Source organism: Otolemur garnettii, unplaced genomic scaffold (assembly GCF_000181295.1).
Source record: "Otolemur garnettii isolate 467f Iridium unplaced genomic scaffold, OtoGar3 scaffold00208, whole genome shotgun sequence".
In the NCBI taxonomy this organism is placed as follows: domain Eukaryota; kingdom Metazoa; phylum Chordata; class Mammalia; order Primates; family Galagidae; genus Otolemur; species Otolemur garnettii.
The window spans coordinates 537,116-559,843 of NW_003852603.1; the positions used below are offsets into that span (position 1 = coordinate 537,116).

The 22,728-nt window shown below is 43.6% G+C and overlaps 1 protein-coding gene across 2 annotated transcripts in view; it reads right to left on the reverse strand.

Annotated features, from left to right (window-relative positions):
- Positions 1-311: 311 nt before the first annotated feature.
- KIF16B (kinesin family member 16B) overlaps positions 312-22,728 on the reverse strand; it is a 307,490-nt gene continuing 285,073 nt past the window's right edge. Inside the window, exon 26 of one of the 2 annotated variants that reach the window (XM_023507799.1) lies at positions 312-1,594. In XM_023507799.1, coding sequence (XP_023363567.1) covers positions 1,436-1,594 — 159 coding nt within the window. In that variant the 3' untranslated portion in view covers positions 312-1,435. The remainder of the gene's footprint in view (positions 1,595-22,728) is intronic. The other variant, XM_023507800.1, reaches the window with a different exon arrangement.

The following is a 22,728-nucleotide window of genomic DNA, read 5'->3' on the forward strand; positions in this document are numbered from 1 at the left end:
TTAAAAAAGTCATTTTTCATGCTAAACTATGATATTTAATTAATACAGTAATAGTTTTCTTCCTTAAAGGCATAGCTCCATCTTTAAACATACTTTTCAGGTTGGAGAGCTCCCTGGTGCAGGCAGCATGTCCTAGAAGACTGAGCAGGAACGCGTTCTGTTAAATGCTTGTGACTTTTGTCATTACTCTAACAGCATCTTCTCCAATACAGAACTGCTAAGTTCTACGTTATGGATCTGTCGAAGCACATTAGATCAATTTTTGAACAGTAGAAATGATTATGTCACAAAGTTCAACAGGGCTACAGGGCAGATTTCATAACTTCATTTAATATTGATAGCAGCTCAATTTAAACTTTGAAAAAGCAAATACTTTTAATAAATTTGATGTGAATGATTATATATTTTGATACAACTATTATACAAGAGTGTGTACATATATAAATCTATAAGCAGAATTATATACATTTCAATATATACCACATGTATAATTTTTCTACTTACATTTTTCTCTTTAGTAAAACAAAGCAATTTTACTGTGTACACATGTGCAAATGCTACATTAAGTCCTGAGTAATTTAAGAGATCATTAATAAATGGCTGGAAATTCTACTTTTTCCACTAAAGATCCAGTAGATTTTGTAACAAAAATGTGAACAAAGTAATATTTAAAAGTACGCCTTTAGCTTTGCGCTCAGTTTGTGCTTAGCAAGAAAAGCTCGAGAATGCACGGTAGCCATGTAGATTTGTTAAGATGTCCTTAAATATTCATGGTTAAACAAATATTCTATTTGCAGGGATTTACAGGCGTTTTAAGTGATGATGTCTACATCCAATTTGTCAAATGGGGAAGACTCAAGTCATGATTGGGCCAAAAATCCCTTTTGCAGAATATGAAATTCTGTGTAAACATCAGTGTTTAGTTGTTATATAAAAGTTCTGATTCAAATGAGAGAAAAGAAGAAAAAGTGCAATGAGATAATTTACATTGCTTTTCTTGGGGTATAGCCAGACACATGGAAGGAATATAAAAAAATAAGTCTATTTTGGTGTAAGGGGAAACCAGATGAAAGTCATTTAAAGGGTGGTCTGGTAAACCACTCACTTTGGGAGGTCCCAGGTTGGCTCAGTTCAGGGAGCCCGAGATAATCAAGCCACACCCGTCCTGCCACAGGGGACAACTGCACCATGCAGCCAGGAGGGAGCCCTGTGGGAAAAGGCCACGTTCACCGCAGCGGAGCTGGACCACTGCCAGTCAGGTCGCCTCCGCAGGCAGAGCATTCTGCCCCAGACTCAGGCACTAGGGATGAAAACGGGAGGTGGCCGGGGTGCTGCTCACATCTGTGCAAAGCAGGAGGCGACGCTCGCCCGGTCCTGCGTGGGAGGCCGCTTCCAGGAGAAGGCACTGCTTTGTGGTCCCTCTGTCACCTTGGCTCTACCCCGTCCCGTGGCTGCTGTAGTCAAAGACTCCTTTCTTGAAGAAGGGTGAGAACTCGCAAATGGTGTGTTTCGAAAGGGTCAGTCCTACTTTGTCGATGTGGAGGGGAGATGTCGCAGACTGGAGCATCACGCTGAAAAAGTCCCTGAGGTATTTCTGAGAATGAGACAAGAGTTGAGAACATGTGTCAAGACACTGTACAATGGAGGAGAGGGGAAGTAGTGTCCAACTTCCATCCACCTGGAAAGTGCTGCCTTTGTCATTAAAATTGGCACACAAGGAATGTCCGATTGCTTTGGCCATCGTCAGGCCAGCCCAAGGACACGGGGCCACAACACACCTACACAGAGGAGAAAATTCCTCAATTCCAGGCTCTGAGTCAGGTGACACTGCCTTGGGCCATCTGCAGACATTGCCAGAGAATGCCTGGGTGCCTGGTACGGGGACCTGTCTCAACAGGCAGATCTCAGGTATAGCTCAAAGTGGGGCAAAGGAAGGGCTCAGACTTAAACCTGCATTACTGTTTCAATGAATTTAGAAGATATAAACAATCTTGGCACCATCTTACAAATCAGATATAATAACTCTGGACTTCGAGTAACAAAAAAAAAAAATGCACCCAAGAAACATGACCTAAGCCTAGCACAGTGGTTCCTGGTAACATTCTGCAATGTTTGGAGCCTTGCTGGTGAATGGAGGGGTGGAGGGCTGCATCTAGCAGGCGGCCAGGGACGCTGCTAACATCCTGTAACACACAGGACAGCCCTGACGACCAAGAATTATCTGGCCCCAAATGCCAATAATGCCACAATTGAGAAACTTTGCCCTAGAGGAAACAGAATTTAGCTGTCTCTATGAATTGTCACCCTGAAATTTACTTTTGAAAGAAAATACTTTGCTTAAGGAAAAGTTTTTACTACTTTCTTTGAAAAAAAATAAAGATTACTAGTAACAACATTTTTATAATAACTTAATTTCTAAGACTCTAATTTAATTTTTTATTCTTAATGTACACATCAAACTACACATTCTTTAAATGTGTAATTTGATGAATACTGGAACATGCGAAGCCATCCCCCAAATCCAGATAACGAAAATGTCCCCACGTTCACGAGTCGCTGAATTTTATGTTACCATCCAACCCTGCCTAGAATTGCATCTCGTAACTCCCTTGTCCTGGGGAGAAAGCTGTTGCTGGAAGGGAATGGCAAGGCTAGCGATCAAGAGGACCACGAAAACGGGTGTTCTTAACACAGATGGTTCTTGTTCAATATTCCTAACTTACTGTCTCACAGTCACCTCTCAAGAAAGGATCCTGAAATTTAAATCAGACTGAGGTCCCCAGCTGCTGAAAGATGAAGATCTTAATCTCAACACTTAGGAGTAGGAAAGGACCCCTGGCTTTCTGCTTCTTTGGAGGAGGGACATGAATTCCACCAAACACAGCTACCAGCAAACATCCTAGACTGTGCTCACGATGAAATGCAACACTCACACCTGAAGACATCTTTAGAAGATAAAGAGAGAAATGATTTAGAACAAGAAAGAGTAGGAGCCTGCCCACTTGTGCACGGAGCTGCAGCTCTTCCACAGCGTGACACGTAAATGGAGGGGGACCCGCCGCACAGGCATGGACTCGGCAGCTCCTGTGTGGCCCCTGCAGCCGTCCCCCACGGGCTGCGTCAGTGAGTGGACAAATGTTCCCAAAAGACTTGCCTCCAAGATAAACTCTGATAGTACAGAAGGTAACGTGGATCTGGGAACAGATGTTGCAGCAACATCCGTCATAATTAGTTCACAAAGTAGGGTCCCTTTAAAGGGCCACAAAACCTAGAGGGTATAATGAAAAGAGAAATAAAAGTTAAAAATGTAAATAAAAGAAAAAGAGGAAGAATTCAAGATACTTTCCCTGCCAGAGCAGCACTAGAAGAAGAGAAATAAATCAACTGCAGGTAATGCCCTTTTCTTTAAATAAACTCATCAGCATGGTTAGATGAAAACCCCAGATAGAAAGATGTGATTCGACTAATTCTTAACATTATGGAAAAGTTTTCTCTTTGCAAAATAAATCTCTGCTTAAGGACAATTAAGTGGCTATGGCCCCCTTTGGTGCAAGGAAATTACTTGATTGGGGTGGGTTTTTTGCTTTGAAGTCACCCCAAAGCGCTCTGAGGTCTGTACAGTGAGGCAGGACCTGAGGGGCTGTGTCCAGAGCCACATGCTCTGAGCAAATTGTAGTGGATGACAAAACCCAGGGATGTAGGCTTGGGCTGGACACAGAGGAGACAGAACTACAATTCCAGAAGGTTCTTGAGGCCACAGACAACATCTTATTATTTGTAATCCCTAGAACACTGCCAAGCTCAGGAAAGGAGCTGAGAAATCTTGATGATTGATTTTGATGAGTTGATTTTTAAAAATTGAAAGATACACACAGAAACCAGCACACATCAGAAGCGCACAGCCCAGTAAACCTTTGCAAGGCAAGCACACCTTATGCACCAGCATCTAGAGTAGGTACCGAGGCACTTCCCGTCCCCAGGCAGCCTCCCCGGGGCTGCCTCTCCCTGATCCAGGGACAAGCCTTTCCTCAAGGCCGATGGCTGTTCTGACTTCTAGCACCAGTCTGGCCAGTGTTTGAACTCCACGTGAACGGGATCACTCAGGATATGCTTTTTGTGTGTCTGGCTTCCACAGCTTAACACGGTGTTTGTGAGATTCATTGCTCTGTGCCCGTAGTTGTGTTCATTTCAGAACCACTGATGTGTACACCAGTGAACAAACGACTGATTTGCTTTAAACAGAAGGGCATGTGATGGTTACTGCCTTGGTCCTTTTTCTAAGCTTTTCTTCAATAAGAAAATAGACTTCCCAATATTACTGATGTCTGGTGAGTCAAGTCTATCACTATCCTTCCCACAGAGAAGTTTCCCCTTAGGGTTTCAGGTTCAATGTAAGATGAGTCCATATATCAGAATTCTGCTATTATAGACCTTTATAATTCTATGTTTTTATGTATATGTATCATCCTTATATCAACATGCCTACTTAACAGCAGACATATTCATTTTTTTTCTTTTTTAAGACAGAGTCTCACTCTGTCACTCTGGGTAGAGTGCTGTGGTGTCATAGCTCACAGCAACCTCAAACTCTGGGTTCAAGATATCCTCCTGCCTCAGCCTCCCAAGTAGCTAAGACTATAGGTGTCTGACACAACACCTAGCTAGGTTTTCTATTTTTAGTAGAGAGAAGGTCTCACTCTTGCTTAAGCTCAAGCAATCCACCCCCCTCAGCCTCCCAGAGTGCTGGGGTTAAGGCGGGAGCCACTGCGCCCGGCCTGCACATACTCATTTCCTAACTTTTGTTGTCTGTGCTCTCACTGTTAAGCCCCAGAGCAAGTGGCAAGGCCGGGGCAGTGCACTTTATAACAGAGTATTGCAAAAACGGAAGGACATTAGGAGTTTAAGTGACTTCTTAGGGTCAGAAGGGGCAAGGGGAGGATTCATGAAATCCCATATCCAATTTCTGTTTCTGCCTTTCACACATTTCCCCATTATGAAGAGAAATAAGAGCAGGTGTATTTAAATCTCTATTGTGCATCAGGGCCACGGAAGGCCTGCAGCTCTTGCTCACCCTGGTGAACCTCACGTCTCCTGCATCTCTGCTTTGTCAAATACCCTCCGTCAAGGCGGCAGAGAACTGGAGTTGCATCCTCCAGGGCTGTGCAACACCATGGCCCCTGCCTTGGAAGCTTGGAGGAGGGAAGTCAGAGGAAAGCAGGTCTTCTTTCAGTAAGTCTGAAGCCAGACAAGCAGCCTACAGATGGGTCTGGGAAGCTAGGCTGCAGCAGCACTTGAATGGAGTCGCAGAGTTCACATTCCTCCCAGCAATTATCTAGATAAGGTTTCACTATGATCGTAAGGACGTTTGTCTCAGGAGACTGAGGAGGTCATCACACACAGACAACAGGTGTTGTGTCATTAGTTACAGTAAACGTTACTTTGATGATGTGATGTTTTCTCTAATGATTCTCTTAGATATTTTGCTATGTGAAAAAAAATCACCTTTCTGTTGTTTAAACATGTTGCATTGCTAGGCTGAAGACTACTTTAATGTTACTTCCTATTGGATAAAGTTAAAATTTTCTAGGTCTGTTTCCTTAAGTTATTAGAGTTGTAACTGAAGCAGAACAGAATTGAGAGCTATCTCGCTGTTGTCCAGAATCGCGGGCCTTCTGACAATGAAGTTTATTTGCACCTATCCCTGTCTATGGACACTGGCCAACAGTGACAGGTGGCCAGACCCTTTTTGTAACAAGATCACAAACCAGGATGTGGGTGGGATGGCAGAGCAAGAGGGGGCTGAGAGAGGGTCTGCTTGAGCGGGAGTGATCTTGGGGAAAGGAGGAGGCTCTGTAAGACAGGGGCCAAGGAAAGACAGAGAGGGTGTTTGGGGGAAGCCCAGGGAGGAATGGCTCCTTCCCATGGAGGGAGGAGAGGAGAGGCAGAGATAGAAAGAAAGGAGCACAGGGATGAGTGTCGGAGATGAGATGTTCACTGTTTATTTGTTTACCAAGTTGGCAAAAAGGATTTAAGAACAATCAGGACTGTGTCAGACATTCATCCAGGCTATTACTGCCTGTGACGTGGGCCAACATGCAGCGGGAATAAGGTGCTTTCTTGGCAATACTTCCTGAAAATGAGATTCAGCTGGCTGATCTGTAAGGCAGATTTCGGTGCTGACACAGAGTTCCCTCAGGCCCAGGTGCGTACTGCAGTTAGGGAAAGTCGCCTTACACATGCAGCGAGCAGCAGTGGAGGCAGCTGAGAGACAGAGGCCCCACAGGAAGTGAGATTCTTAAAATCCCCCCAAAGTGAACAAAGGCAAACTCCTGTAGGGGACTATGAGCTTTTAAAGTCAAAGCCAAAGGAAACAAGCAGAAGGATGAGGGGCATGGGGACCATTAGAGACTCTCTATACTGAGGCTCCGGCCTCCATCACACAGCCTGAGCTCCCAACTTCCACCAGGCAGGGTGCACCCTGCGTCTTAGCCGCATGGCCGCCCTGCGCTCTCCAGTGTTACTGCCCCATGCAAACACGAGGAAAGACTTCTTCCCCTCTGGGCTTATGCTCTATACCTGGAGACTGATGCAGCTTTACAAATGCTCAGCTATCTCCCTGAGCACTTTGGTGGGCCACTGGCCATTTTCCCAGACAGCACCCAGATCCCCTTCTGGAGAAACCTCCTCTCCAGGGACTGGCTATCTGGCTGCTATAAGGCAGGGGGCTGGTGACTTTTCCCACTGATGTTCTGGGATGGACTCCCCAAGCCAGGAAGCTGAGCTCCCACCAGCCCTCTGGGCTGTTCCAGGGTCCTTTGGGGAGAGCCTCCAAATGTGCAGCAGCTCTTACGGAACATTTCCAAGAGAAACTCAGGAACCTCACCTGGATTGGGAGGGTGGGCTTTGGACAGAGACCAGGGGATGGACGGGGAGGGCTGGAAGTTGATGATTCCACTGCTAACAGACCACCATAGTTATGCTCCACTTCTGCAATCAAGTCAACCAGCAGGCTCCTCAAGGTGCTGCCAGCGGGCAGGCTTCTCAATCAAGACTCAGACCCAGCTCCTCCAGGCCGAGTCTGTGGTCAGATGAAGGCACCTGCCCATGGAGCCCTGCCTCAGGAAGAGGTCAACCCTAGCAGGCTTCCCAGAATAACAATTCAGATGGGTCAGCGTATCCTACGGGTCTGTCCCCAGCCAAACCATTAAGCTGGAAGGCTCCTGCCCCAAACCCTGATCTACACATAGGCCAATCTTTAAAATTCCAACACCATTTCAAAACGTAACATCTAAACATTATTAATCCTTTGAACCAAATCACAAGCTAACACGGTTACTGGCTGTGTTAATGAGTTCTGCAAGGCAAGGCAATCGAGTAATTTAGCAAGAATTTAGTTTGCTATTTTAGAGCTTTAGCCTGGTACCTCAATCAGTACACTGCATCAGGAAAAAAAATTGAAAAGATAACGTGTGCCTACATGCTATTATTCCATTTTAGACATTCTTAAGGAAGGTCACTTATGTTACCATGATCTCATGGGTGACCTCCAATGCAATTTCAGTCTGAGCTCTGGCTGAAAGGAAACATGCTTTGATGGACAACATGAGCAAAATCTGGCCTTTACAAGGCCTCTGCCAGGTTTTCTTTTCATCTCTAGATCTTCTGGATTAAATGCTAGTCTGGCCCGCAGGTACTGACCATGGGCTCCACACGTCCATCCTGCAAACACCTGTGAAATCAGCAGGGCACGACATGGTATGCTCCCTCCCTGTCTCATAGCCATTCCCTTTTAGGCCTGGGATCTTGTAAGAAAGGAAGGTTTTGGACCAGGGAAAGGAGGGAAGCTGAGCAAACCATGAGAACAAGGGAGTAAGGTCAGCATGTACAAGAATCTGAGTGGGGAACAACAGCACTTGAGGCAGAATGTGGAGGGCCTTGAACCTGGACTCAGGTCTGCAGGCACTTTACACAGTGATGCATAGTTCATGAGCTCATGTGAACCCCTGTGACACTCACAGGAGGACAGGTGTGGGTGTACTTGGTTTACAGACAAAGAAACTGGGATCTCAAAAGGTGGTGATTGGCCAATGTCAATAGGCCATATAGGCTGACAAAGCGACTGACTCTTCAAATTCAGGAAAAGGCAGGATGGCCTGATGTAATTCTCTGGGCTCCAGCCCTTAAGCCTGAAAGGTAACCTGGTCTTCCTGTAGGGGTGCTCATACTATGTTCATGCAGAATTCCAGAATTTTCCTTGAATTTCAATCACTTGCTCTGCATGTTGCAATACCAAATAATTTTTACCTAGAGATTCATCTTTCTCTATTTTTTATGTTGTCACATGTGAATTTCTGCCTCCTCTTCTGCTCCAGCCAGAGAACTCTCCCCTTTTCTAGGGCTCACAAGGTTAGATTAGGTGCACAGAGATAGCCCCACCCACCATGCCACACAGCAGGACACAGGAGTTGGAGCTCATCAGAGTCAGAGTTACACACGCTCCAAGTGGGGAGGATTGTATGAGGGTGAAGGTCACTGGGGTTGATTTTTAGAATTCTCCCCACCACAGGACTACAGTGGGCCTGGTCTAAACTGTAACCGAGACTGTCAGACACGAGAGACAGGCCAAGCAGAGAACCCACATCTTATTCAAGTGAGCTGCTCACACTCACTGCTGAGGCTCCCAGCTGAATGTGCATCCGTCAGCCCCACAGGCTGAGGAGGAAGAGCAGGCTGTCCCATGAAGCGTTCCGAGAGGACAGAGGTGGCTGTGCACGCCCTGTCCACTACAGTAGCCATATGGCGCCTGAATGGTTAAAATGTGGTGAGACTGAGAAACTGAATTAATTTTTTTTTAAAAAATGAAAAACTTAAGCTAAAATTAACTAGCTATCTGTGGCTGGTGGCTACTGTACTGGACAGCACAGCTGCCCGCTAAGATTCCGGAGTCACCACACCTTCTAACACAGCTGCTGAGCACAGAGTATGGACTGATATTCCTGTTCTCAAAATTCATTTAAGCAATGGTACATTTCAAAACTATTAAGAAATGAGTGCAATTGTGATGGATGTGTTACTAAGTTCAATGTAAGCATTTCACGTTGTATATCAAAGCAGTACCCTGAACCCCATAAATACATCAATGTACACAGTTATGATTTAATAAAAATTAATACAAAATTTCATTTAAATAAAAATTCATTCAAATAATACTTATTCATGTTAAATAAAGAACACTTTGATCTACTGGTGTAAAGTTTAATGCACAAACATGCACATATACAAGTGGGAAGGGAACTCTCCACAGTTCCTGAGCATGTGTGAGCATGTTCACCGTCGTGAAAAGTCTTTCTTCCAACCTTCCTCTAGTTCCCAAATCTCTAGCATTTGAAAATACTTAGTTTTTTTGTGCAGCCTTCCAGAGCATTTTCACGCCTACATATGCAAATGGAAATACAGACACCCTTCACTTGAGTTCAAACAGGCATATAAGAGACAAACTCTTCTGCACCTTCAACTTTGTTCACTTAACAGTTTATAGCAGTGCTTCTCAACCTTCCTAATGCTGCAGCCTTTTAATACAGTTCCGGTGGGTCACGACCCACAGGTTGAGAATCACTGGTTTATAGTAAAGATCATTCTTCAGAAGTACATAAAAAGTTTCTCATTCTGAAGTTGATTGTACAGCTCATTAGTGGACATGTAGGCTGTGTCAATCCTTTGAAGTCCTGCGAGAACATAAACTATACAAAGAGGTAATTTTTCAATATTTTATTCAAAGTACTTAACACAGTATCTGGCACAGTGGGTGCTCAATAAATATTTGTTGAATGAAAGAATGAAGAATGGAGATTACACCAGAGTTAATAAGCTTATGTATTTGCAAATATGTCACTTTACCTATAGCGTAAATTTCTAAAATGGAATTGCTGGGTCAAAGAGTGTGTGGATTTTTAATTTTTATAGATATTGCCAAATTGTTCTCTACAAACACTGTGCCAATTTATGTTCTCTCCAGCAATGCTAAGGAGTAGACACTTGAAATTTCTGTCCAACTACAAACTTGAGAGTCTGAAAAAAATCTTTAAAAGGTCACCCAGTCCTTTCTCCTGTCTTCATAGAATCACCAGCGTTACTGATGAGCAATGTTGGCCAGATCTTTTGATACTTTAATAAAGAAATTACAGCTAAGAGGCTGTACTAGAACTCTCCATATTCTTAACTATCCAGTCACCTTTCTGATACTTGTCAATATGTCTGGGTAGGGATATGTCAAAATTGAAATTACTAATGTCCAGAACCCACAGAATCATTTAAAAACAACTTTAGTCTAAAAGTATAATCTTTTTTTGTTCAATATAAATATAATTCCTAATTTCAAGAATAAGGTCAAAGAGAGGTGAAGGTGGTCATAGAGGAAGTTACCTGGGAAGGTGCTGCGTCTGTTTGTTTGCTACTCTGGTGGCCCCATTAAACCAGGCTTCCTGGGAGTCACACCCTTGTATGGCTCTCCCCTTCAGTGTAAGTATGAGCTGTGACTTGCTTTAACCAACAGGATGCTCTGACAGGAATGCTGTGAATGAAGAAGCCACCATGGTGTTTTAGTGCCCCAGCTGAGCCTGGGCCTTAGTGGAGCCATGATGAGAACAGCTGCATGTGTAAGTGGTCTGGTAAGTGGCCTGACCTGGCACCGCCTGGGATAGATGAACCACCCAGCTGGGCCCTGCCCAAATTTCAGGCCACAGAATCACAAGCAATAAGGTGGTGGGTGTTTTTAAGACACTAAGTTTTGGGGTAGTTTATTACATAATGATAGATAATCGAAATACATGGGTTTGAGAATAAGGTAAGAGATGAAGGAATAAGTTAGTTCCGCAGAACGAAAGAAGTTTCTTTGGCTTTTATGTTTATGAATAGCCAAATTTATGACTAGATATAAATTAAAGTCCTATTCTACTTTTTCCAACCTCTTGTGATCTTTTCAGGATTTCTAATGAAGAATTTTCTGTCTTAGCAGGAACTTCTTTCTTTTAGCCACATTTACTATCCAAGGTTTCAAAGTAAATACTTGAAATAAGTAGACATCATTTGAATACGGCATTTATTTCTTGATGTTACAGAAGAGTCTGAGAACTCTCAGTTAAAATTCATCAGGGTGAATATGTTAGTCTGTGATTACAGAATCAGAACTATTCATTACAGCTATTCAGGGAATCTTCTTTATGAGTTTAATGACATAAGCATATTATATTGAATTATTACGGTACTGCATCAACTGGATTCATAAATTTAATATACTCAGTCTGGCTCACATATTCTAATAAAATCCAGCAAGCTTTAAAAATTTTATAAGAAATATCTGTTTAAAGTCCATGTGATATTCAATTTTTACAGGTTGGTATTCTCGCTCAAGGTATTAAGTAGCTTCAGTGATCACAATGACCCAGGCTGGCAGACCCACAGGTTTCTGGTGAAACCTCATAAACAGCCAGCCCACATTAGAATGACCAAGATATGCATTTCTCTAGAGCACAAGTCAAAATCATGGAGAGGAAGAGAGGAATCTGGCTCCTGTGAACCAGAAGTGAGGGCAGGGCAGGAAATAAAACAGCTTCGTATCACCTGATGAATGCCATTCAACTAACTACACTTGGTCGAAGCAAAAAATGGGAGGATTCTGGGGGCAGAACCTGTCACCATGGGCCTTTGACTTGTTGGTTCCTTTGGTTCTAGGTAAAGGATTGGTGACAAGCTCAATACAAACACATGTGACTCAGCTTCTTTGGGCAGAGCCCTAGAAGACAGCCCCCGAGGTGCCCAAGGGCTCGTTTGGGCTCTAGACTAGCCCTGTGAGTGAGCTCCTCGGGCAGTCAGCCCCACGCAGCCCCGCGCTGGGCACAGGACCTCACAGCACTGCGGTTTGAAGCCTTTCACTTCTCTGCATTCAGTCTCCTCTCACCTGATTATAGTACTTTCTTTCTGAGATTAGAAGATTAAATGAGCTACTGTCTGTAAGGTGCTTGGGACAGGGCCCAATTGACAGAATGTACTTAAGAAACACAGATGCTTCTGTACTTAACAATGGAGTTACAGCCCAATAAAACCATCATAAATTGAAAATGGTGTAAGTAGAAAATGCATCTAATACACTTAACCTACCAAACAGCATAGCTCAGCGTAGCCCACCTTAACTGTGCTCGAGAGCTTTTGTTAGTCTACAGTTGGGTAAAATCACGTGCTGCTGCAAAGTGGTGAAAATCTCATGTAATTTATGGAACCCTGAACTTAAAGTGAAAAACAGAATGATCGTATGCTTGAAGTATAATTTCTACTGAATGTGGATTATTTTCACACCATTGTAGGGTCGAAAGTTTCAAGTCAAACCATCGTTAAATCAGGAACCCTCTGTAGTTGATATTATCTATATAGCTTTGCCCCCAAGGAAGTAATAGAGAGTTAATACATTTATAGGGCGTTATTATGTTAATTTCCTCCTTTTTCAGATGTTTGGAAACACACAAGCTTAATGTGGAAGGGCTCAATGTTTTCTCCTTCAAAGGAAAGTAAAACACAACAAGACTCTGGAATGGCTTTTCACCAAAATCATCCCATGTCAGACATGGGTAGACTCTAGTCAAGCATTGTTTTAAACTTAAAGCAAAGAAGAATTATTAATAGTTTATCTTCAAAATGGGAAATCACATTTAAAAGTGAGTTGGAAATCTAAGCCATACCAGGTAAATTAACTATCCCCTCAAAGCTTATTTTAAGGTGCATTTTAGATGCTTACATTCTAAAAAATACTGATTTAATAAAAAAAAATACCATTTGGAAAAGAAAAACAAAAAACTGTATTATTTTCTTTGTCTTTAAGCCCAAGGTTCCTTCCTACACTGTATAAACCTTCAGAGATTCCTGACCTCTTTTCATATAACGATGGTTCTAAGTGACCAGTGTGACTAAGAGTTTCAAATGAGAATCTTGCTGTGCGGTACCTCTGGGCTATAATGTACTTAAAGTCAAAGTTAAAGAACCAGGTCCTAAAACCCTGAGGGTCAAGAAGTGGGTGCAGGTGATCTGATGGTATCCCAAAGTCTCCCTTTCAGTGGAACCCAGAATTGAGTGCAGTGCTAATGCCTTAGGAACACGGAGGCTTTATTACATCCCTCTCCAGCAGCTGTGGCAGAACGAACACGCCTTTCCTTTAGTATCTGACCTAAGGTAGTTCATATACTGTTGGCAGATTTCCTTTGGTTAAACTCAGTGGGCCTTGGCTTGGGCCATCTGAATAACAGTGAGTCTCTGAATTCAGGACAGAAGGGTAAGCTTTTCAGACCCCAGGAGGAAAAACCTGTGGCCAGCTTTTTGTTCTCTGAGGAAGGGCTCCTGGGGAGAGGCAGGCAGATGTTTGCCTTGCAGATTCCCCTCCTGCCTTGGAGTTATTCCTCAGTGTCCAGACACTGCCCTCCTAAGTCCCCCAGGGGAGCCACTGCCAGGCCCCAGGTGTGATGTGGACTGTGGCCCTCAGTGGTAGGCTAGTGACCCCACCCTGTGAAGGGAATTAGTGGGGGATTTGAATTATATGCACCAATGATCCCCTTCACTGGGAACAACTATGGCAGGGAGAAAAGGCCTGAAACTTCTTAAATGCGGTAGCCCTGACTCTAAAATAAAGAGTGGGGCAGGTGTTCATACAGGGAGATGCAAATAAAAAATTAATTTTCCAAAACAAATATTACATACCAAATTAAGAAACTAAGTTTAACAAAATATAGACTGAATGAATGTATATCTAGCATGGTACTTTCTGACAAAAGCCACCCCAATGCAGGAATGATGCAGTGGTCGGCCAGAGCAACGTGACCGGACCTCGATGACCAACAAGGGGAATGCGCTTCCTCTCCTTGGGACCTACATTCCAGCAAAATGTCACAGGTTTACAATAACTTATTTCTTTTGAACAAGGGAAGTTTATTAAATTACTCCAAAGAAGCAAGTCTATCAAATCTTAATTTGTGCTTCAAAGACAAACTGAAAACAAATACCTGAAACTGTCCTGGTCATCTTTTAAAATCTGAGAAATTGCTGCAGAAGAGACAATGAAGAATGTCTCCAACTAGGCAGCTGACTGAGCGGGGGTCTGGCCGTGTTAAACACCATAGGACCCCCAGACTGGAACATCAGTCTTCCAGTTGTCAGAACTTTCAGCACCAGTGACTGCTTCCTGCTGAAATGTTTGAAAGTAGTTCAGTAAAAGTTACCAGAAAAAAGGATGCACAGAATGTATATAGAAAAACAGTTGAGAGAGCATTTAGTCCAAAAAAATAAGGGGCTAATTAGGGCTAAGTTGACATCCACAACAATTTCTGCCACATCGAAATTACCTTTCAAAGAAAGAAACATCAGTGTATACTGACCGACCTATTACTTGAATATGCCCAGATCCTTGTAAATGAGAAAACTGTAAATACACCCAACTCTGCAAATGAGATGATAAACACTCGCAGAAAAGGGAGGTGCACACACACCAAGAAACACAGACCTCGGAGGTCTGGAGTACTGAGGGTGTAAACAGCCCTCCTGCTGCTCACAGCGTCCGGCCAGAGGGCTCTGAGATGCAAGCCCTGGACCGCTCAGGACTGTGTTTCCAGCTGGCTAAAAATCCACCCAGGAAAACGCGACAGCTTCGTGATGCTACCCTTTACAACCTTGATTAGCAATCGATTTCTTGATTCCAATATGAGTTTCTTAATTTTACTTATAAATAATACGAAGCAGGTGATCTCAATTAGAAGGAAGATTAGCCAAAGTCTTAATTTTTTTTTCTTGAAATAGTTTTTTGGTTGCCTGGAATGAAAATTACATATGCAAATGTATTGGAAGGAATTGCTGGGAACAGAAATAAGCACATCTAAAAATGGATGGAGCGTCACACAGGCGGACAATGAAGGTAAGAGGCTGTGTGGAACTGGAGCAAACTGATAGCCATTTTCTCCCCTAAATATTGTCTCAAAGGGTTGCACCATATGCTGTGGTTTATTAACACGAGATATAGGGACAAATACAGAAGAAAAAAAAAGAACTGTGGGGGGTATCAAGAGGGGTTTTGGAAGGAAGATGCGGTTCACAAAGCAGGAACGGGCAGCCTGAGCGTCACTGGAGGGGACTTTGGCAGAGCCTTTCACCTTAGAAAAGCACGATTCACTTGGAAAACAAATCTGAATAAGTGGATTAGGGGACGTGAAGCATCTAAAAGGAAGTCAGATGTAAATTGGGAAGGGCTTCAGAAAGAGAAGGAAGGTTCCCCAGTATTGGTGCAGACAATGAACAGAGAAATTAGCAGAGATGAGACAGAAAGAGACAGCGGTTCCTAGAATAGACGAAGGTGCAAGAAGAATTTTAAGCATGTCTTTGGGCTACTGCAACAAAGAAAATGTATGAAAAAGAACTGCTCTGACATCAATGGAAGTAAATGCAATAGACCATTTCAGGAAGCCAGAAGGGACTGGAAAGGAGGGACCATGCCAGGGAACTGGAAACAGAACACACAATTCCAGACACAACAGGAAAAAAAAAGAAAACCCTTAAGAAAGGAAACCATTAAGGAAATATCCCAGAAATGAAGGATACGATAGAGAATGATAGAGCCTGTGGAATGTCCAGAAGAAGCGACAGGCTGCTCACCAAGGCAGAACTCCCAAAGTTCAGGACACTGACACAGGAAGAAGCCCCTGAGTGTCTGAGGGAGAAAAAAGTTGGGTGAGGATGGGGAAGTGACAAGGTCTGGATGGCTGGGGCGAGAAGACAGGAGAGATCGTTTGACATTCTGAAAGAAAATGGGTTTCACTCGACATTGTCTACCTAAAGCCGGCAGATGAAGAGGTTTTAAGACTTGCTTCTTGAAATTTCCTCTCACACATTTTTTCTTGGGAAACTACTACAGATGTGCTTCACGTAAACCAACCAAGGCAAGAGGGGCAGACGAGGGGCAGGGAGCAGGGCAGACGAGGGGCAGGGAGCAGGGCAGAGGGCGACAGAGGAGGAGGTTGGGGGGGCATGTCGTGGAGGAGAGATGCTTGCAAGGAGGCTACCTTCACGAGTTAGCTAGTTGGAGAAGTGACCTGTATATACAACTGACCAAGTGCTTGAAGCTGCACTGTCACCAACTAAGCAGCCAAACGGATGAGTCACCAGGGCCCTGACGCCCCTGTGGGAAGACTGAGTGGGGACAGAGTGCTGGCCTGCGGTCCCCACTGGGTGGTCCTGAATAGCACCCACAGTGTTTTTTTGTTTTAAAGACAGGAAGAGGCAACACAGGGATGAGACTTCAGTTAGGAAGACAATACAAAGGAAAAGAGAACCAGAGGGCAGGACTGCTTGTCACAAGAGCCTAATGAAACCTTGCAAACACATCCAGAACCGACATCGATTCTTTTTAAAAAGTTTCCAAAACTGCACACACACACTGCATAGCAACAGGTTCAGACACTGCCCGTGCAGATACATGGTCCAAAAGGGGCCCGCCCCACCGCACAGAGCAGCTACCCCAGCAAGCGACTCAGCGTGAAACCCTCTGAAAGCAGAGCCTGCAGCTGTCATCTAGGGGTGATTCTGGAAACGGGAGAGAACCAACAAAGGTGTTGTCTGGGTGGTCACTGCTGGGATGCTCTGGGAGACACACGGCCCCAGTTTCTGAGTTCTTCCTGTGAAGGGTGAGGGGGGGCACAATTCTCCCATGACTTGTGAGAATCACCTCTCAGGGGCCTTGGTTCCCCCAGCCTTTTGGACCGACTGGATCAGGGCCCAGGGGTGCTCCCTTGACCCCAGACAAGGCTGAGGGGGAAAACCCAGAGGCCAGGGAGAGTGCTGCCACCACCCCGGAGTGTCCTTCCATGGCTGAGTGACAGGCAGGGTCTCCAGGGATGCGTCTGCGGCTGGTGGATGAAGGGACCCCAGCTTTCATGATGAGATCTAGCAGTGCCTGCTGACCACCCGGTCAGCTGTGAGGATGCAGGGAGCCTGGGCTTCTGCTCCCAGATTCTTGCCCTTGGCTTTGGTCACTTTGTTTCCTTGCCAGTGTCATCACTTTGTCTTTAGTGCCCAATTTCTGATGAGGACATTTTTCACAGCAAGGTTACTCATTATTTCTCAAAGAATAAAGAAGCATTTTCAGAAATTTAAGATGCAAGTTTTATTGCAACCTGAGGCAATAAGAACTCGAGTAAATGTGACTCATACACTGAGCCAGAGCAAATCCATTATCACAATGATTCCGGAATGTTCAGATAGATAAAGAGAACCCCATAACCTTCCACTGGCTCGGGTGAGCAGGCCACGAGGACGCTGTCCTGCAGTGTGTGGGGGTTGGGCGATGCTATGGTCATTTCCAGAAGCTTATTTTATGCTTTTACAGTAAGAGTGGATGTGTATCTTAATGTACCCTGTTGCATAATAATTCTCTCTATCAAAGTATATCTATATAATTATATATATCTACAGTATCAAATTATACTTATAACTGATATCGGTACAGACATCTATAATCTACGGCTGTCTGGAAAGTATCCAGGCAGGGACTATGAAAGACAGACAGACATGGCTGGATACTTTCTGGCCAGCTCTCATATGCAGCTATAATCTATATTAGTACACCTATATATTTGTATCTGTAATTGCATCTATAATTTATAGATACTTATGATTTCATAATTACTAATATATTACTGCATGTCTCCTCTCCAATGAATATATAAACCAGATAACTAACTGCATTTAAAACCACTCAGTTAGGGTCCTGAATGGCAATCTGGCCACCTGATGGTGCCAGTTGGGCCATCCACTTATTTACACACAGGATGATGTATACACTGGGGAAAAAGAAGAAACAGTAGGTCTGGCAGAAATGAGCAACTACAACTGAATAAACAACGGGTTGCCACTGGAAACTGCTGGTGCAAACGTGGTATTATCATATACAACTAGAAATGGTCCACATTCCAAAACGGTTTCTGCCACCAGTCTTGGCATGCCTTGACTATCCCCTCCCCTACTGTATTTCTGACACCTCTCTTGGGGCCCAGGAACTAATTAAGTGTTTTGGTTTCAAAGACCTTTCCTTCTCACCCCTGTTGCGCCACAGCATGGATGTGAGCTGAGGGGCAGCTGAATAAGGGAATGTGAAAAGGGTACTTAATTAAGCAGAGTAAACGGTAGGGTCGGTAGCAACCTGAGCTGACATCTGTCTCCAAACCAGATAGTCGAGCAACCTTTGACTGGTACAGGAGCAGAGCAGGGAGCTGACACAGGAGCTCCTTCTGACTGTGGCACTTGTGAGACCAGCTTCTGTTACAGAGGCAACAAGACACTGAACAAAAGAAAACAAACAGCGATGCCTTGCTGTATCTAGGAGGAGAGTAGGAGCAGCCCTCTAGCTGCTTAACACTGCGATCTTTAGGCTTCATTTCATTTTGCTTTTAAAATTAACCGGAGAAATGAAAAACATTCTATCTTGAACTCCACAAACAGAGCATGCACAGCTCTAAGTCTGCCATCTTGAGCTGTTCTGTGTTACTTTCATCTGATGCTATTTCCATAAATAGGGAAGAGCTGGAGAACTGCTGTTATGTAGTTGCCAAGACTCAACTACCTTGTAAATGAGCATGGGAGCTGGGGAGATGACAGATGTTACCAAGTCAATGCTAGGGCTGCGCATGAGGTGGGAATGTAATTGTGATTGATATCAGAATATCAGAAGCTCAATGAATGGAAAACTTAGCACCACATCTGTATCTCAGGTAAAGAGCAACGGCTTCCAAGATGGTTAATTTTATGTGTCACCTTGAGTGAGCTATGGGGGCCTAGATATTTGATCAACATTATTCTGGGCATGTTTTTGGATGAGATTAACATCTGGATAGGCCGACTGATAACAGCAGGTTGCCTTTCCAGACGTGGGTGGGCCCCTTCCATTCAGGTGAGGGCTGGACAGGCAGACTCTGGAGAGTGGGAGGGAATGACTCCCTTCTTACTGCCTGGAGCTGGAACATCAGTCTCTACCTGCCATTGGACTTCAACTGAAGCATCAGCTCTTCCTGGATCTTGAGCCTGCTGGCTTCTGGACTGGAGCTTAACCATCATCCTCTTGGTGTTCAGGCCTTCACACCAAGATTGAAACTGTACCACTGGTTTTCCTGGGTCTCTGGTTTGACAATGGCAGATCTTGGGACTTCTCAGCCTCCGTAATCACAAGTCAATTCTCCCTTTTACTCTCTCATTACCTATTGGTTTTATTTTTCAGGAGAAGCTCAACAGTTTCCAAACCACAATTACTGAAGTGGTAATAAATACTACTTCGATACACGGGTTATGCGTAGAAATGTAAAGTTCACAAATATACTTAATAACAGATTTTACATTATCAGCATATATTGAGTATTACAATTTTAATATAATTGTTTTCCTTTCTTAAAATGTGTATACATTTTTGGGCACCGTCTGTACATGTAAAGCCAAGAATAATGTAATGAGCTCTAACACAGCTCTCCATCACCCAGCTTCAGCACATAATCAGCATGTCACCAATCTTGTTTCATTTATATAGACACACACACACAGAGGATAATTTTAAAGCAAATACATGCCATTTCATCTGTAGACACTTACACACCGATAGTTTGTTTTCTTGTATGTTGTATTTTATATCTCTTGTAATTGCAGAAGGCAAATGTGACTTAATTATTACAATTTTAATAAATTTTGCTTTTTTAAAAATGTGTATACTTTTTTTGGCATCCTCCATATTGTCATAAAAAATAAAGTAGGGCGGCGCCTGTGGCTCAAAGGAGTGGGGCACCGGCCCCATATGCCAGAGATGGCGGGTTCAAACCCAGCCCTGGCCAAAAACCGCAAAAAATAATAATAAAGTAAAAAAAGAAGGCATAGATCACAGGTTTTTTTTATTAACATACGATAGGGTCCCAGAGTCTTTTAACCCAATGAGGTTTGTAAAGGAAGAGCTGGTTGAACAACCCTTTGCACAGGAGAAATTTGCTGATATAGCAGGACTACATTTTTTGAATCTAAGATCTCTTTTAGCACCTGGTATTATTAATAACAAATCCAACACTGTTAGGTAAAGGCAATTTACTCTTTTGAGCCAGAAAAAGTTGCAAAGGATTTCCAAAGAAGGTCACTCTGTACCATAGCCATGTCCTTAAATGAAGATGTTCTCATTTTCATGGGAAATTCTAAACACATTTTGATATTAATGTGCTCAAATACTTGCTGCTCTGTGAACACTAACTTGGTAGAAGATTATGTCTACTTTTCTGTCTCAAAAAACTAAGGAGAATTTAGTTATAATACTGTTGGAAAGTAAGAGGCGGAGGCATTGGCAACCTCTATTAGATTTCCTAAGTGACCTTTACAGAAAAAACTTTTATGAATACAAAACTTGAATGTAAAGTGTGAAACCGTAAGAATTATAGAAAAAAAGATAGGGAAAATTCTTTCAGATATTGGCCTAGATGAAGAATTCATGAGGAAGATGCCAGTGGCAATCATGGAAACAACAAAAATATATAAATGGTACTTGATTAAATTAAAAAGCTTCCACACGTCTAAGGAAATAATCAACAGAGAAATAGAAAACATAAAGAACGGAAGAAAATATTTACAAGTCATATATCCAATAAATGGATATTTATTCGGGTGATTCGGTGATTTGGCTAATCACCCGAATCCACAAAGAACGCAAACAAATCAGCAAGGAAAAAAAGACAAACAACCCCATTAAAAAAGGGAAGTCAGGCTGGGTGGGGCGGCCTAGAGTCCTCGTACACTGGAGGGTAAGGCAGGGGGAAGGCTTGAGGTCATGAGATCAAGACCGGCCTGAGCAAGAGCCAGATACTGTCTCTACTAAAAATAGAAAAACTAGCTGAACACTGTGGTAGGTGCCTGGAGTTCCACCTATTCGGGAGGCTGAGGCAAGAGGATCGGCTGAGCCTAAAAGATTGAGGTTGCTGTGAGCTAGGCTGGCACCACAGCACTCTACCCAGGGCAACAGAGTGAGACTCTAAATAAATAAATAGAATTTATTTTTTAAAGTAGTTTGGGTTCACAGAAAACCTGAGGAGAGGGTACGGAGATTTCCTACATACCCATCCACCTTCCCCAAATATGCACAGCCTCTTCCACTACCAAAAGGCCCCACCAGAGCAGCACATTAGTCAGAGTCAGCAGAACTGCAGTGACACGTCACCACTGCCCAAAGTCCGCAACTTACGGCGGGGGCTGCTCTCGGTCTTGCACTTCCTATGGCGTTTGCTAAATACCCAGTGACACTTACCTATCATTATAGTTTTGTTCAGTGGAGTTTCCAGGCCCTACGATCCTCAGTGCTCTGCTGGGTCATGTCTTCCTCTCCTCTAACCCTTGGCAGCCCCTGATCCTTTTATTGTCTTGACAGTCTGTCTTTCCCAGAATGTCAAACTCAGGCTCACACTGTGTAGTCTTTTCAGATTATCTTCTCTGAGTAATAAGCATGGAAGGTTCTGTCAGCAGTTCATGGCTTGATAGCTCATTTCTTTTTAGCACTGAATAAAATCCTGTTGTTTGGAGGGGCAGCAGTTTATGTTCCACTCATCTGCTGGAGGACATTTGGCAATCATTTGAATAAAGCTGCTGTAAACCTTCGTGGGCAGCTCTCTGAGTGGATGTAGTTTACAACGTCTTTGTGTAAATACGAACGGGCGACATTGCCGATCGAATGGCGAAAGTACGTTTAGTTTTCTAAGAAGCCTTCAAACTCTCGCATAGCAGCTTACTGTCCCTCCTCCCTACCGACAGTGAGTGAGATCCTGCGGCTGGATCTCCTCACCGGTGTTTGGTGGTGCTGGTGTTCCAAAGTTTGGCCACTCTGACAGGTGTACAGCGGCATCTCACTGTGGTTTTAATTTGCAATTCTCTACTGACATAAGATGTCGGGCATCTTTTCATGTGCTTATCTGACACCTGTGTATCTTCTGGTGAGATGTCTGCTCAGGTCTTTTGCCTTTTTTTTTTTGTTTTTAATCAGGTGTCTGAGTTCTTACTGTTAAGCTTTAAAGTTCTTTGCTTATTTAGAATAATAGTCTTTTATCAGACAGGCCTTTTACAAATATTTTCTCTCCATGTCACCGTCTCATTCTCCTGACAGTGCACTTCTCACAGCAGAGTTTTGGACTTTACTGGAGTTTAGCTTACCAATTGTTTCTTTTGTGCATCTGCCTTGGTGTGGTGTCCACATGCACGGCCAGCTAGGTTTTCTCCTGTGCTGTCTTCTAGGTGTTTAATAGTTTGGGTCTTACTTTGAGGCCCACGATTCAGCCTAGTTTTCGTGAAGGGTATACTCCCTGTGTCCAGATTTCTGCATGGCATGTGGTGCCCAGTTGTCCAGAACTGTCTGTTGAAACGATGGTCCTTTTCCACTGGACTGTCTTTGCTCTTCTGTCAGCGATCAGTTCATTATATTTACGTGAGACTATTTCTGGCCTCTCCATTCTGTTCTACTGCTCTATTTGTTTATTCTCTTGCCAGCATCACACTGTCTTGATTACTCTGGTTTTAGATTAAATCCTGGATTTGGGTAGTGTCACCCTTTCACTGTGGGATTGAGTTGAACCTACAGATCAAGCTGCAGCGATATGACATCTTAACAAAGCTGGGTCCTACTGTTCAGGAACGTGGACCATC